Source organism: Puma concolor, chromosome D2 (assembly GCF_028749965.1).
Source record: "Puma concolor isolate L17-30 chromosome D2, mPumCon1.1.hap2, whole genome shotgun sequence".
Lineage (NCBI taxonomy): Eukaryota > Metazoa > Chordata > Mammalia > Carnivora > Felidae > Puma > Puma concolor.
In genome coordinates, this window is record NC_141677.1 from 88,631,338 (window position 1) to 88,647,343 (window position 16,006).

General features: G+C 58.2%; 1 protein-coding gene across 1 annotated transcript; it reads right to left on the reverse strand.

The window, feature by feature from the left end:
• Nucleotides 1-6,400: 6,400 nt before the first annotated feature.
• CALY (calcyon neuron specific vesicular protein) lies at nt 6,401-15,684 on the reverse strand. Its single transcript, XM_086681264.1, has 6 exons — nt 15,560-15,684; nt 9,090-9,244; nt 7,968-8,081; nt 7,255-7,368; nt 6,724-7,054; nt 6,401-6,550 (listed from the first exon to the last, which is right to left on the reverse strand). Exons 2-5 carry the CDS (start codon nt 9,222-9,224, stop codon nt 6,749-6,751), a joined length of 669 nt encoding a protein of 222 aa, XP_086537390.1. The 5' UTR covers nt 9,225-9,244; nt 15,560-15,684; the 3' UTR covers nt 6,401-6,550; nt 6,724-6,748.
• Between the last annotated feature and the right edge of the window lie 322 nt (nt 15,685-16,006).

Consider the following 16,006-nt stretch of genomic DNA (forward strand, 5'->3'; position numbering starts at 1 on the left):
CCCGCCAGCATCTATCCCCAGGACTGCACCATCCAGGCCTGTGGCTCCAGAGTGCCAGCACCCCAGCTGACCTCCCAGCAGCCTGGACACAGGGCTGTCCCAAGTCACGCTGCCTGCCCTGACCCCTGTCCTGACCCACGCCAGCAGTCGGTGGTCAGGGGGTTTGATGAGGCCCTGTCCTCAGGCTGCTGGAGTTCCCACCCCCAGGCACACCTTTGCGCCCAGAAGCAGTGGTCTCCACGTGGAGAGAGGGGAGGCCACTGCGTGCCCCACCTCCGCTGTCCACCCCAGGGCAGCCCCTCAGCTGGCCCTGCAGAGCACACACGTGTACCCCCTGGGCAGGTGAGGGAGGAGACACGGAACTTTCCAGGGACCTCCATCTCCTGAGATGCCTCGCGAAGCGTTGGTGATCTGTCCTGGCTCGTTCTTAGTGGGTGACCTCAGGTGTGCTGGGGCCTGGGGACCCCAGGGAGGGGCCGAGGTTCTATCCAGTCCTGGGAGCACCTCACTAAGGCGCTGGTCTCGCCGTACCCCAGCTGCTGTCCACAGCCAGTCCTCCGTTGTGGTGTGTCACCCGCCGGCGCCCACCCCACGGGGCCTCTGCATGGACCCCTTCCAGGGTCCCCACATCATAGGGCGCTTAGAGAGGAAAAGCACATGTTCTGACTCCACCATGGGGTCCCACTGCGGGTCCCATGTTGGGGTCCCACCGCGAGGATCCAGGCTGCGGCAGACTGCAGCGTGGAGTCAGTCCCGTGAGCTGGGCTTCCCTCCGGTACCGTCTGCCCCGCACACACTCACCTTTCTTCTCCACAGCAACCGGCAGGTGCCTGGCTGCGGGAGGTGCTCTGCGCCCTGGGACCATGAGTGGGCACGCCAGGGTGTCCCGGCTCCTGGGAGGGTAGCACTGGTGAAGTGGCCTCCCACCTGCGGGATCCTGCGCTTGTGTCCCGAGGCCCGACCTTGGCGGGGGAGGGGTGGGGGGGTGGGGTTGCCTGATGGGCCAAGGCATTTAACCTTGAAACACCCTTGAGGAAAGAGCCGAGAGGAAGTGAGAGAAGCAAGTGGGGAGAGGGTAGTCACACAGGTGCTGGGGGTGGGGCATAACGCACGGCACACCGATGGGGCCGGTGGGTGTCTGTGCGCGTGCGCCTGCGTGTACGCATTGTGTGTGCGTGCGTGCCCGCATGTGCGTCTGCGCGCGCATTGTGTGTGCGTGCGTGTCTGCGTGAGCGCGCGCGCGCGTGTGTGTGTCTGTGTGTCTGCATGCGCGCGTGCATGTGCGCATGTGTGTGCGTGCACGCGTCTGCGTGTGTGTGCGCACGTGCGTACATCTGCGTGAGCGCGTGTGCATGTGTGTGCGCATTGCGTGTGCGTCTGCGCGTACGTGTGTGCGCGTGCGTGCGTGTGAGCATTGCGTGTACGTGTGTGCGTGTGCGTCTGCGTGAGTGCGCGTGCGTGTGCGCATTGCGTGTACATGCGCGTGTGCGCGTGCATGCATGTGCGTGGCATGTGCATATCCCGTGTGTTTGCCTGGTGTTTGTCATGGTGGAAACCACAGCCCACCGAACAGAAACAGAATTCGTGCCCTGCTAATGTGTCCTTCTTGCCGAATGTGCAGCCGAAGGAAGCAGAACTGACTGCGTCTGACAACCTAGGTCTGCCCGGCCCCGGACATCGGGTCGTGCACGCAGTCTGTCCAGCGAAAGGACGGCCCCAAAGGCCACGGCGCCCGGGTGCATCTCTGCCCGGTTGGGCCCCTGAGGGTCCAGGGTTTCTTTCTGCGTTGAGCTCAGATCTCCTCACGTTTTCCCCGAGTCCCGCCAGCCTGTGGGAGCCCGTGATCTTGGGACACGTTCTGTGTTTCTGTAAGAATCGTTTTAACTTTTGGACATTTTATCTGACACTATCAACAAAGCCTCTTTTAGTTTCTTCACGAAGGACCTTCCGGGCTGTGCGTTCGAGCCTCCCCAATACTGGCACCACACGCCGTGGACAAGACCCACGGGTGAACAAAGTGCAGAGGGTGTCCACATTGGCTCCCCGAGGGCAGAGCCTAGGACGGGACGGTGAGCAGGTGGCGAACCTGGCAGAGGGTTCTGGGGGGTATGTCCTGGGCACCCCTGAAGGCCAGGCCCACCTGAAGTGAGCCAGCCTGTGGTCCCACTCCAGGGCGGCCAGCTTGGGAAAGGGTTTTTGCAAGAGGTTTCTGTAAAATCTGGGTAAGAACAAAGTTGAAAGGACACCCAGAGGATGTGTGGGACCCTGAGACAGGAGCTGGGCCCGCTGCAGGGGGCCTGGCAGGGGCCTGCACACCCTGTCACGGAGCCTCCTGGGGAGAATGGGGTGCTCTGGGCAGTTGTGCACACAGATGCCGGGAGGGTGCGGAGCAGCTCCTGCAACCCCCGCTGGGTTTGCCCAGAGGTCCTGGGGCACAAGTCGTGAAGTTGTGCTCGTTGCTCACGTAGCATAAACGACTTGTTTTAATTTGAAGGGTTGAAAGTTAATCTCAGTAACCTAAGGTTTTCGTTTTAGAATGTGTGAGAGAATTCCAGTTTAAGATCTGATTGACTCTGACTCCATTGTATTAGATGGTGAGTAGTGAACAAATGTTCGTAAAGGTTTTGTTTGTAGGTTGGAATCAGTTGTATCAATTTATGGTTAGAGCTTGAAATACCCAGGGCATCTAATTAAGTTTATCACGTTTGTGAAATGTCTTTAAAAATTAGAGACTGACTATATATCAAATATATAAGTTAAAAGAAAATTAAAGAATGAGTGAAGAGACACATAAAAGTTACTACATTTGAAAGCAAGCTTTTAAATGGAGCTTTAAAGCTTGGGAAAGCTGGGGAGGTTCAGGACAGACCTCTCCAGAATGTGCCACGTTGGCTTGTGGATGGTTTTGAGCTGAAGGCACTTGAGACCCTGTGGGCTCAAGAGAAACTTTTGTCCTTCCCTTAACCACATGCAGGAATCTAAACGGGGGCGGGGTGTCTTTCCCAGAATAAGGGTTATTAACCGAGATGCATTCTGTCGGAGTGACTCATCTGTCTGGTGGGGCAAACGTCTAATTACCAACATCTGTTTCTCTTATCTCGCTGTGAAGTGCATTCCCTCCTCTGACGTCCCGGACCCCCACCCCCTTCTCCTGGGTTCAGGACGACATGTGTACCTCCTTTCGCCTGTCTTTGGAATTTCCAGGTCTATGTGGATTTCCTGTTGGTACATCGTTAAGTTTGATTTCCTCCTGTTAATCTGTCTTACTCCAGCTAGAAGACGGGAATTCATGTCCCTGACACTGGTTTAAGTTTATAAGTATAAATTATAAAATGTTATAATTTTATAAAATAAAAAAATTTAACCCACCAAGACCACTGGTAGGAATTTGCTTTGAAGATAAGTTCCCCACAACACAAACCGCACACGCGTAAATTATTCATTGCAGCAAAGTACCGTAAACCCGGTAAAGAGCCCTGTGTGGCGGAGCAGCCCGCAGCTGGGACAGGAACGAGGACAGCGCATGAGCACCGTGTGGCATGACCTTCTGTGTTTGTTAGGTGAATGTGCTCGGATGAAGCATGTGTTTGTCCTTTGTCCTGGGTCCCGGTGTAGAGCTCCTGAGACCCTCGGCATTTCCTGCGTGACAGGGAAGGCGCCGAGCACTAGTTAGAGCAAGGAGATTCCCAGGGCTTCCAGATTGAACACCCAGGTGCAGGAAAGTTCCCTGCTCCTAGGCCCACCCCTGGCCTTATGCCTCTTCCGTCCGGCTGTCCCTGATTTGTACGCTTTATAATAAGCCAGTAATCTAGCAGGTGCTTTCCTGAGTTCTGTGAGTAGTTATACTGAGTTATCAAATCTGAAGACGGGGTCCCCAAATTGGTAGCTGAGTTGGAGAGAAATGCATATGGCCTGAGGCCCCCATACTTGTGACCAGCGTCGGAATCAGGAGCAGGCTCTTGAGGCTGAGCCCTTCACTTGTGGGGTCTGTGCCGGCGCTGAGGAACAGGTGTCATAGCACTGAACTGTAGGACACCCGGCTGGTACTGGGGGACTGGAGATTTGATTGTTGTTTGTGTGGGGAAAAGAAATCCTTATAGTGAAAAGTGTCAAATAGGAAAAATAAAGTGCAGGTGCATCTGTGCAAAAAGATGCACAGACAGGCTGAGCTGGTAACGAAGACTGATCTCCCTCGGGGGTGGGACACACCGTTTGGAGCCGTGTTCACGTTTTACATGCTAAAAATAATAGGACAAAATCAACCAAATGGGAGAAGGACTCTGAAACAGTGCTAGCAGTACTAAGCGATTCCGCTATATTTCAGAGGAGTAACACAGCCACACTGATGTAAAGAAGAAACCGCGTAACTTGAACACAGCATTTTGACTATGAATCCCCAAGTTAAAGACAGAACTCTAAACGAGCACCAGACTCTAGTTTGCACGCTTACTTGTGCCATGGTATGGTTACCACTTCTGAAAAGGATTCCAGTGTGTTCTAAGACTAAGCAAATGAGTATATTGAGGAAAACAGGAACCAGGTTTCTCCCTGTTGGAGGATGGAGGTATCAGCAAGGAAAGGGGGAACTAGAATAAACCCTGAGGTTCTGGGTTGGGATTAGAAGTATTGGTATGAACTCCTGGAGATTCATGTATGTCGTATGTGCACTCATAGTCCATAGATGTATGGATATATTGTATTGATTAAATGTGGGTTGTGTCTGTACAGGTGTAGACACTTGCACACACGTGCACAGGTGTATACGTGCACTCACAGGGAGGAGGGAAATACGGACTGTGTGCGGATGAATGTGTGCATGTATGTATCACACCCCGGCTCTCTCCACTGAATGTGCCTGAAGCCACACCCACAACCACACCCAGATCTTGGTAGCTAGCACAAGAGGGGCCTGGAGCATCTTTGCTCCAGAAAGCTAGGATGCGCCCCGAGACTGATGAGGGCACGTCAATAGGATGCCTTCCACCAGCCAGGAATGAAACATGTGAACATAAGAATTAATAGTGGTGGTAACAGATTGTCGCCTGTTGAATAAAACGGGAGAGTATGGGTCACACTGATGTAAATAAATGAGGAAAGGGGGGCAAAGGAAATCTTTTCTTTACAGTAAGCCAATAGAATGTCAACCACTAAATGTAGGAAAAGTGCTGAATTTAGATAATTGCCACTTGGAAAATATAGTAGTATTGATTCAGACAAGAATTGTCAATGGAGGGGCGCCTGGGTGGCTCAGTCAGCTAAAGGTCTGACTCTTGATTTTGGGACAAGTCATGATCCCAGAGTCGTGAGATTGAGCCCTGCCCACCCAGGGAAGGGGCTGATGTGAAGAAGCCCCCCCCCCCCCCCCCCCCCCCGCTCCCCGGCCTCCAGCATGTCCATGGTTTCCTTCAAACACCTGTCTCATCCACTTCCTGGTCACTGCCTGCTGTCCAAAGCCACTCAGACCCCTCACCTTGCCTCCCTGGGCTGGAGGCTGGAGGTCAGAGTCCCACACTCAGTCTGAGTGCCCAGCCTTGTGTCCCCTCACAGGACTGCACTAGGGCCAAAAAGGGCCCCCCCATGTCACCTGACACTGCTCAGTGCAGAAAATGCCTGTTTCCTTCCTAGTTCTGGCTGCATGAGCCTGCAAGGTTGTTCTCTCCAACCCCAGCCCTTGGTACTGGGGCCCGAGCTTACCTCTCACCCGGTGGGAACAGACCTGAGGCCTCGAAGTGCTGTAGTGGGGGGGGGGGGGGGGGTGTGCTGTGGGCTGGGTGAAGAGACTCTTGCCAGCTCCAACATCCTCAGACCTCCCACCACCCCTCTAGCTCCAAGGGAATGGGAGATAGGGGTGGTCCAGGAGTGGGGACCCCTCTCAGACAGGGATGGGCTCACATCCCCTCTCCAGAGGCCCGGGCCCCTTGGAACCATGCATTTGCTCATTTCTTCAGTGACTTGTGCCTGTGTGAGGCGGTTGGGGCAGGAACCACATGTGGGCGCTTGCCCAGAACAGGGGGATTCAGAGGCTCCCGTCGACGGGTTAGGTGTGTGAGGACCAGGCCCGGCAGTAGGAGGCGGAAGGGCCTCACTGGATGTAGGGCTAAGCAGCAGTCAGGGCTGGAGCCCAGCCCTGGATAGAGGCGAACTTACTCCTTTGCAGCCCGGCAGCGCTGGGCCTGTGCACGCCGGGCGCTGGCCTTCCCCCTCTCCCTGCGTGGCCGCGGCTTCCCGGGGCTGCCTCACTGCCCCCACCCCCACCCCCACGGTGGCTGCTGCTCTTCCGGATCCTTCGGGGCTCCCTCCGGGCAGCAGAGGAGACCCGAAGCGGGCGCTCACCCAGGCGGGGGTTGGGAAGGCAGGGAAAAGGTCAGCGGGACCAAGGAGGCTCAGGAGAAACAGAGGCCCAGGTGGATATGAATCTTTACTTAGAGAAAAGCAACAGAGCTGCAAGCTCGGGGGCAGGGGGCGTCAGCGAAGGGTCCTGGAAGCAGGGGCACGACCACGAGATGGGAGAGCGTCGGGCGAGGGCGGTCACAGGTGCCGGCAGGGGGCGCTGCCAAGACAGAGGGAAGCAGGGGCGAGAGCCGGCGCTGCGAGGTGGGCCCGCGTCCCCCCTCGCCGCCCACCTGCGTAGGAAGAGGTGCCAGGCTGAACCCCGTCCCCCGGCTTCCAGCTCACCGGACCCCCGCCCTGCCCACGACCCCCATGCCGCCTGAGCACACCTACCCGGGCTGCAGGTGCGGAGGGGCCATCACTGGGGGGCCGGGGGCGGGGCGCTGCCTGCCGCCTTCCGCGCCGCCTCTTTCTCTCCCGGCGCGGAGGGCTTCCCGGGGGGCTCGGTGGCCGCCGCCGCCGCCGCCGCCGCCGCCCCCGCCTGGGTGGGCGCCTTGGGTCCCTCCTTGACGGCGCGGTAGCCCTCCCCCCAGGCCGAGGGCGTCTCCGTGCCGTGCTTGCGGCTCAGCGGGTAGGCCCCGATGGCCGCCAGGATGCTGCGGTGGCGCTCGGGGTCCATCTCGGTGTAGTACATCTCCAGGGTCAGCGGGGTGCAGATCTTGTGCTGCGGGGGGGGGGGGGGGGGGGGGGATCAGGGCGGGGCCGCAGCGGTCTTCCCTGGGCGTGGTCCGAGAAGCGGAGGGGAGGCAGCCCACCTCAGTGCTTCCACAGGGACACCCACCCTCCCCGCCCCCGCCCGAGCAGAGTAAGGTCGCGACTGCCTGCCTCACCCCGACCCCGTACACCCAGCTGGCCAGGCCTTACCCGGAGCAGGAAGCCGTCGGGGCAGGTGAACTGGTCATACCAGATGGCCTTGTACATGATCAGGACACAGCCCAGGAGCGCCATGGCAAAGGCGATCATCCGCGCTGTGGGCAGCTGCGGGAAGGAGAGAGACCCGAGGAGGGGGGTGTGAAGCTGTTGGAAGGACCAGGGCGGTCCTCACACAGCCCCGCTCGCTTCTGTTTGGCTTTTCTCTCAGAAACAACGGAGGAAAGGAGATGACAGGTGTCACTAATGAAAAATAAAGGGTTTTAGAAATGGTGTGCAAAAACTGATTTAAAAAAAAAACCCCAAAACCATTTAGTGAACTTAAGAGCTAAAAAAACAGGAAGGGTGAAAATATTAGCCAGATATATAGCATAAGTGACTTTCCATAGTACCTAGAAAACCCAGGGGTCACTAAGGGAAAACGGACACACAGCAGGAGCAGGTGGGGCCCAGGGTGGCTCAAGGCAGGAGCCCCTCTGAAGGCAGATGCTGTTCTCATCCACTTTATAGCAGGATGAAGGCCTCTGAACGGGGTGGTGTCCTGTCCCTCTCTCTTCCTGAGAGCAGGCGAGTGAGCAAGAGCTCCCGGCCAACCTGGCCCAGACGTGGCCCCCCATGGCCTGCAGCCTCCTCCTCGCCATCTCCCCTGCCCTGACTCCCCATGGAACTGACCGCTGGGCACCATGGGCCCAGGAGGGTTGGGTTACCCTGCGTCCTTCCTCAGGGTGGTTACAGGCCAGCTTCTGGGCCTCCAGGTCGGGGAACTTCTTTGGCTGGTCCGGGGGGGACAGCTGGTATTCTGTCTGTGTCTTGATAACCACCTGTGGAAAGAGATGGCCCAGGAGGACACTGAACCGGGAGGACTGGCGGGGGCAGGCCCAGGGGTCAGCTCCCGGCAGTGGTGTGGGTGCTGGCCATCTGCCAGGACTGCCTAGTGGCTCCACTGGCTACAAGCTGAGGCCAACGGAAGGTGGAGGCAGAGAGCCTGCTGGGCCGGGCGGCCCTGGGGCCTGTCCACACCACACAGGGAGCCCCTTAGTCTGCGGGCTGCAGTCAGCTCTCCCTGCCAGGCCAGGAGCTTCCCTTTTAGGTGCTCCACAGCTTGGCTCCTGCCTCCGGGAAGTCCACCCTGACTTCTCCTCTGGCTCCCAGAGTCTTGAGGCCCCTACCACCTGGGGCACAGGCAAATAGTCCTGTGCTTTGTGAATGCTCCCAAGGGGTGAGCACTGAGCCTCCCCACGTGTCTACTGAGAGCCAGATCCAGACCTGTGGCGGACTCGGCTGCTGCCCCCCCCAGATCACTGGGAGGTGCTCCCACCCCCACAGCCCCCAGACAAAAGCTTTCAGCTGCCTGCCCCCTCCCTCCTGCTGGGACAAGTCCTGATGCCAGTCAGCTCGTGTGGGGTCAGGCAGGGCTACGCTAGAGCCGAGCCCTGCTTCTCACACATCCCTCCTGACAGCGGGTCCCCATCGGTCACCTGCCCCAGGACCCTGTTTCAGGCCCTCAGGGAAGGATGGGAATTGTTTGCTTGCTGAGCGCCTGTGGGCAGCACCGTGGGCTGGGCACGTCTGCAAGATGTTGTAGGAGTCCTCACAGTGACCCCCGTTCACGGATGAGGAAAGGGTGACTCTGGGTGACCAGAGAGCTGATCAGGTCACATGGATCACCCATAGCCGACTAGGGCTTTGGTCCAGCCCGGCTCTACCTCTGCTGGCTCTCCTGCACGTTGGGGGAGGCCACATCTGCATAAAACTCACCCCACTGCCCTCTATGCACAGGGCAGGCTGAGAAGAGCCCCTCACCCCCTCATGCTGGTCTAGGCCCTCACCTGGTCCGGGAATGGTGGCTGGAGCTGGCTGACGTCCAGGGGGCTGATCAGAGGGACGCTGTCCGTGGTAGCCCCATCCTGGTCCCCGGGGTCCTTGCCCGGCTTCCCGGAGAAGCTGCAGCCCAGCTTCACCATGGTGATGGGTGGTCCTCGTCCTGTGCAGAGTAGACACAAGGTTACTGGCCACTCAGCACCCAGCAGACGTCCATGCCGGCTGCTGCAGGAGCCAGAGGGCCCCAGCTGACCCCGGTGTTCCTCACACCTGGGCCGGGACAAGCCAATCTCCCAGGACAAAGTGGGTGTGTTCGTCCATAGGCTTCTAGTCCCTTCCTGCCCTCTGGTCTCCCTTTGGGTCCCAGAGCCATGCAAGGGGTGCTGCCTCTGACCAGGGAGTGCCCAGACACACAACACCGGCAGAGCCGGCAGCTAGCCAACCTGCTAGCACATTCCAGCACATTCCAAGGGCAGCTATGTGCTCAACAGAAAATGATCCCAGATAGAAGGCTGGAGAGTAGGGTGGCCAGACTGTGCAAATAAAAATATAGGACACTTGGTTAAATCTGAATTTCAGATAAGCAATGGAAGTTTTTTGACGTCTATGTCCCATGTAATATGCAAAATAGGACGTATCAAAAAGTTATTTGTCTGAAATTCGAGTTTAGCTGGGCGTCCTGTGTTCTATCTGACAAATCTCCTGGAGATGCAGGAAGTAAGGAAGAGGTACAGAAAGGACATCAGTGAGAAGATCCAAATGCTAACTGCACAGAGCACAGTAGTAGGGCTGGAATACCCTGACGAGAGACAGAGGACCAGCCGAGGACAGCGGAGGTGCCTGGAGGAGCGCACAGCCCCCCCACCCCCTCCACCCCCCCTCGGGAGCTCAAGACGATTTTACCTCTAGGCTGACCGATAAATAAGAACAAAGAAAGGAAGGGCCGCCTGGGGGGCTCAGTCGGTTAAGCGTCCCACGTTGGCTTGGGTCATGATCTCACAGTTCGTGAGTTCGAGCCCCACGCCGGGCTCTGCACTGACAGCTCAGAGCCTGTTGAGATTCTCTCTCTGCCCCTCTCTCTGCCCCTCTCTCTCAAAATAAATATTTGTTTAAAAAAGTGATCAGTCTTTTCACCATAAGGAATACAGAAGAAAGATCACCTGATTAACTTCAATAATACCTGGAGAAGTATTTGATAAAATTCAACATTTATTATTTTAATTATCTATTAGCACTTCAAGGGCAGAAGGAAACTTCCTTAATCTGATGATAAAGGTTATCTACAAAAACCTCTAAGCTGTCCTTATACGGTGTAAACAGTGAAAGCTTTGCCTTTAAGGTGAGGAAGGAGATATCAAGGCCTGCTATTATCAGTTCTATAAATCACAGTGCAGGAGGTTTTAGCCAGCTGTCGGGCAGGGAAAACGAATGAGAGAAAACAGGCCTGGACGAGATCAGGCCAAACTCTCGTTGCTCACAGATGAAGCACCTTGTATGTGCAGAACACCCACGACACTCTACAGATAAGTGACAAAGGCTGAAGAGTGAGGCCAGCAGGGTCATCCAAGGTATTCAGGGGTCATTAGTGACAACAGATTAGGAAATAAGCTTTTCAAAGATTCTACTTAAGCGGCACTGGAAATATTAAACACTCAGGACCAGACTTAATGAGAAAATCATGGAAAACCTCAATCAAAACATTACTGACACTGAAGGAGACCTAAATTCTTTCAGTAAGTGGGGTAGGGAATGGTCATGGATTTGGGAAGGTTCTATGTTTAAAAATAGGGGCGCCTGGGTGGTGCAGTCGGTTGAGCGTCCGACTTCAGCCAGGTCACAATCTCGCGGTCCGTGAGTTCGAGCCCCGCGTCAGGCTCTGGGCTGATGGCTCAGAGCCTGGAGCCTGTTTCCGATTCTGTGTCTCCCTCTGTCTCTGCCCCTCCCCCGTTCATGCTCTGTCTCTCTCTGTCCGAAAAATAAATAAATGTTGAAAAAAAAAATTAAAAAAAATATCATTTCCCCCAAAACGTGTCTGTAGAATCAATACACCCAATCCATAGCCCAAAAGAATTCTTTTGCGTGTGAACATGCCCGGCATCGTAATTTTATATAAAAACCAAGGGGACAAGAACACGTGACCCCTTGAAAATGACCGAGGGGTAGGATTCGTCCGCCAGGTGCAGCCAGTCGCACAGCCTTGTGGTACAGATGCGTGGTATACACACGCCTGTGCACACGGACCACAGATTTATGACAGAGATGCCACCTTTCGATAAACATGTGTCCACACGGAGAGCAAGGCACCAAAACCCCACCTCACACACACAAATCTACTCCATGTGGATGTAGCTAAGTTGGGAAAGCGTCTGGAAGACACTACAGGAGAATGTTTTCCTGGTCTGGGGGAGGGAAAGAGTTCTTCAGTATGACAAGTAAGTACTAACCATCAAAGGGCTACATTCAATTTAAGAACTTCTGCTTATTAAAACGCAACTTCAAAGAATGGAAACAGAAAGCACGACTGGGAGAAGATGTTTGCGATATGCAACTGGCAAAGGACTTGCGGGCTCGTCAACAAGGTATGTTCAAACCCTAACCCCTGGCACCCGTGAACGTAACCTCACTAGCAAACAGGGTCTCTGCAGATGTAACTAAGATGACCTCATACCGGACTGCAGGGGCCCTAAGCCAATGACTGGTGTCCTTACAGAAGGGAGAAATGTGGACGCACACGGGGAGATGCTCAGGTCCAGATGAGAAGGTTGGAGGGATGCATTCACAGGCCCAGGAACACATGGGGCGGCCAGAAGCCAGGAGAGGCAGGAAGGATCTTCCCTAGAGCCTCAAAGGGATCACGGCCCTGCCCCAACCTTCATTTCTGACTTCTCGTCTCCAGAGCCGATGGAAAAATACATGTCTGTTGTCTTAAGCCACCTGCTTGTGGTAATTTGCCACAGCGGCCTGAGGAAGCCAACGCAGGGCAGATACCAAAATATAAAACGGACATCTCAAGTTGGTAAAGAAAAAGATAAACCCAATAGAAAAATGGACAGAAAAAGATTTCAATGGCCACGAATACTAAAAAGGTGCTCACCCTCACTAGTCCCCGAGGGAGATAAATTAGAACCAGCTTAAGGGGACACACTGAAGCCTGTCAGGACCCAGGAGAGATGCCACATGGGTGGCGTCCGCTCACGTAATCCACTCAACGTCCGACGCCGAGCAGCCCTCACTCCAGCGTGGACACCCAACAGAAGGACGGGTGGGCGTGAATGTGCACACAGCACCACACATCACCCAGAGTGACACAAGTAAATAAATGGGGGTGTTCCTACCACGGAGTCCTTGGAGCAACGGAAGTGACCAGTCACAGCTTCACGCAAGAGCAGCCCTGAGTCCCACAAAACAACGCTGGCCAAAAGAAGCCGGGCGCAAAGGAAGGTTCGATAGTAAGAGAACTCCAACTGAAACCTTTAGGAACCAATCGGCGGCATTTAGACACGCACTCTGGGGGTCCGGACCAATCGTTGCTCCTGTGTCTGGAGAGTCTGAGAGGCGGTGCCCGTCAGGGAGGGGAGCTGCGTCGGGGCTGGGTTGGGATTTCTAGTCTTTGCTTGGATGGTGGATGGCTGGGGTGCCCTTCTGTTACATTATTAGGCTGCACGTTTGTTTTATGACCTCTTGTGATGGCAGAGGCACGGCCACCCCATGCCCTCCCCCAGGATGTGGACCCTGGGGTTCCGCTCAGCAGACAGGGTGAGTTCCTTGGCAACTGTGCCCTGGCTGTCTCCCCACCCTCTTCCTTGTGAGGACGAAGGGCAGAGCCCCAGGGGCTGTGCTTCCTACCCTGGCCACTGCATGGGGCCCTCCCTCGCCAAGGCCAGCACCCACCCTACACACACTGCCGTGCCTCTGCAACCCCAAACTTCTGTCCTAGGGTGACTTCACCACCCCCAAATGCGTCTCCCTGGAACAGCCCCACCAGCACAGGTGCCCATCAGGCTCACAGGTGCCAGTCTCACACCCCAGAGGCCAGGCAGGCCTTGCTGTGGGTTCTGGATGTGAGCAGTCAGGGTGGGAATATAGAGGAGGAGCCCCTACCCAGAGGCAGAGAGGCGGAGAGATGCCCAGGATGGAGAACCTGCGAGGTGCTGGGCAGGGGGCCGGGGCTGTGTAGGACCGGGGGAGGCGTGGCCAGGAAGCAGCTCTGTGGGGCTGGCGAGAGAAGCAGCCCGCCGGGCAAGACAGGAGCGCCCCCATCGTGGACTTCCCGGGCGCCCCGGGGAGGGAGGTCCTACTAGGGCCCTGAGCTGGGGCTCCTCCTTGGATTTACGAGCCTGGCCCGGGCGCCCTTACAGGACGGCAAAGCGCCCCCCACTCCCACCCCCTGCTGGAGGGCTTTTCCTGAGGACAGTCTGGCTTGGCAGGGGATCCGCCTGGGGCACATTTGCACCAATTGGTTAGTCTGCACGAGGACCACGCAGACCACGTCCGTGCTCGGTGAGGCAGAGATGGAGAAGGGACCACCCGAATAGAAACAGAGATGTCGGGCTTTCCAGTGCAAGGAAGGAAATGTGGCTCCAAAGCGCTGGGAAGGGGCCACGGAGGGAGGGACTGACAGGAGAGCGGGGGGGAGGGGGGGCGAGGGGAGGTGGGGGCAACAAGAGCTCAGGGCTTGAGGGGAGCTTCGTGGGGGCGGGAAGGGTGTGCCTGGGCCTTCTAGCAGCGGAGCCCCGCCCCGCCCCCCCCATCAGCCTTCGATTTACAGAGGAGAGCGCGGAGGGGCACAGTGTGTCGCCTCCCGCACTCCCGTCAATCTGTGGTTGGCCCCCCCCGCTGGAAGGCCGGGTGTGTGCGGGGTCTGCACAGTCTCTCCACAGGAAGCCTCTCCCTATAAGGGGTTCCGCCTCTGGGGTCCTCTTGGAGCCAAACCTAAGCTCCAACTCCTCCGACGCGGTGTGACGTCCAGGTTACGTCATCGCGGGTTTCCATGGCAACGGAGGCTGGCGACAACAAGTCTTCACGAAGGAAAGGAGCCATTTGGGACCTTCTGGACCCTCCGCTTCTGGTTCCGTGCCCCTCCCACCAGGCGTAATGCTGGGGAGGGGGCTGGGCTGCATGTGGGACCCCCTCCCCCCGAACATTTATTTCCCTCGCTGAGACCTGGGGACCCTCTGGGAAGGCTGGCTGGGCTCATTCACAGGACAGACACAGAACTCCGTGGAATTGGGGGGTCGCCCCTGCTGCTCCCACTGCCCCCCTCACTCCACCCTGCGCCGTAACTGCGTCTTCTCCAGCAGCTCATCCGCTCCCCCCCCCACCACCGCTGTGCCCTCCTGGATGGGGGCCGTGCACGCTCCTCTCCGACGTTCGGGGAAGGGGCACCGGATGAACCGTGCGGGTGGACGGACACGCGGACGGCCAGGCAGGGCAGGGGCCCTCGGCTGAAAACCCGACCGAAGCCGGGCGGCAGATCCGTGCGTCACAGACTCGCCTTGGCGCCCCCACTTCCCCCGCCCCCCGCGGTGTGCTGCGTCACGAGTAGAGGTGCGCGCCGGGGCGCCGGGGCGCGCGCTTGTGCGGGCTGGGCACGAGCGTGCTGCGCGTGGCGGCCGTGCATGTGACTGCGGGGCGCAGGGCGCTGCGCGCTCCGCACGGCCCTCCGCCCCCCGCCCCTGCCCTAGCCGCAGCCCCACCAGATGCCCTGCAGGCGGGTCGTGGGCTTGGCTTTTGGTCTAAGGGTCTGTGGACTGCAGGCCCCAGCCCCGCCCCGCGAGGCCCGAGTTGGGGGAAGCTACGTCCGCACCCAGCGGTGCTTTGGTCCCGCATCGCAGCCACCTGTGGCCCCGCGTCCTGGGTCTGCGGCAGGTGGTTCTGGAAAGATACCCCTCCGCGCGCCTGCCCCCGCCACAGCCACCCCGCTCTCTATGCCAGCAGCGCTTCCCCGGGGTCTGGTTCGTCTGACGCCTTCCACCTCGCTGCTTCTCCCAACCCCCTGCTCTCCCCCACCCTCAGACGCAACTGGCGCCCCCTCCCTACCCAGGGGACGCCCAGCTCCCAATGGCTCTCTCAGATCTGCAGGGAAGAGGGGCTGCGGTCACCAGCACGACCCCCACCCAGCTGCCCTGCTCTGCTGAGGGTGGGGGATCCGGGCAGCACGTCGGGTCTCTGCAAGGCTGGACACCTAGGGTTCTTCTGGAAGGTCCAGGCAGCGGCTCACCCCGCGGAGGCCCCCGATCCTCTGGGAGGCCTGGGGTCAGCACCCCCGCTCCGTCAGCAGAGACCCCAAAGGAAGACCCCGGTTCGGCCTGGCCGCCATCGGCTCAGCCGCAGTGCCCCCCCCAACACTCTCCCACCCCTACACACGCACCTTGCACACGCGCCTGCACACGTACCTCACACACCCGTGCACACTGCCCCGTGCACACTCGCCCCCCCCTCCCCCCGCTCCACCAGGAGAAATGGGGAAATGGCTCACAGGCGGCTCCGACGGACAGCTGCTGCAGGACGCGGTCGCAGGACGAGGGTGCGGAGGAAGGACGCGGTTCCAGACGCTTCGCAGCCGGGGCGGGGCGGGGGAGGGGCCGAGCCGAGACCGAGGCTGCTGTTGCCTGGGCGACGCTGGTGGAGGGAGTACTTGCGTCTGCTGCAGCCGCTCCCCTCCCACGGTGCCCCCCCAATCGAAGCTGGGCCTCGGCTCCCCCATAGCCTTACACACACACCTCACACACTCACACCACCTCGCTGCAGGGGGGTAGGCACCCTGGCGGGCCGAGCCCTGGCTGCTCCTCGCCTGAGGGTGTCCAGGCCCTGCCCCACCACCCTGGTCAGTGCTCACACTCGCCGTCTTGCTGCCCTCGGCCGGCTGTGTTCAGGCGCGGCTGGTTTGGCCTCCACGTCCCCGGAGCAGAACCTCCTCGTGTCT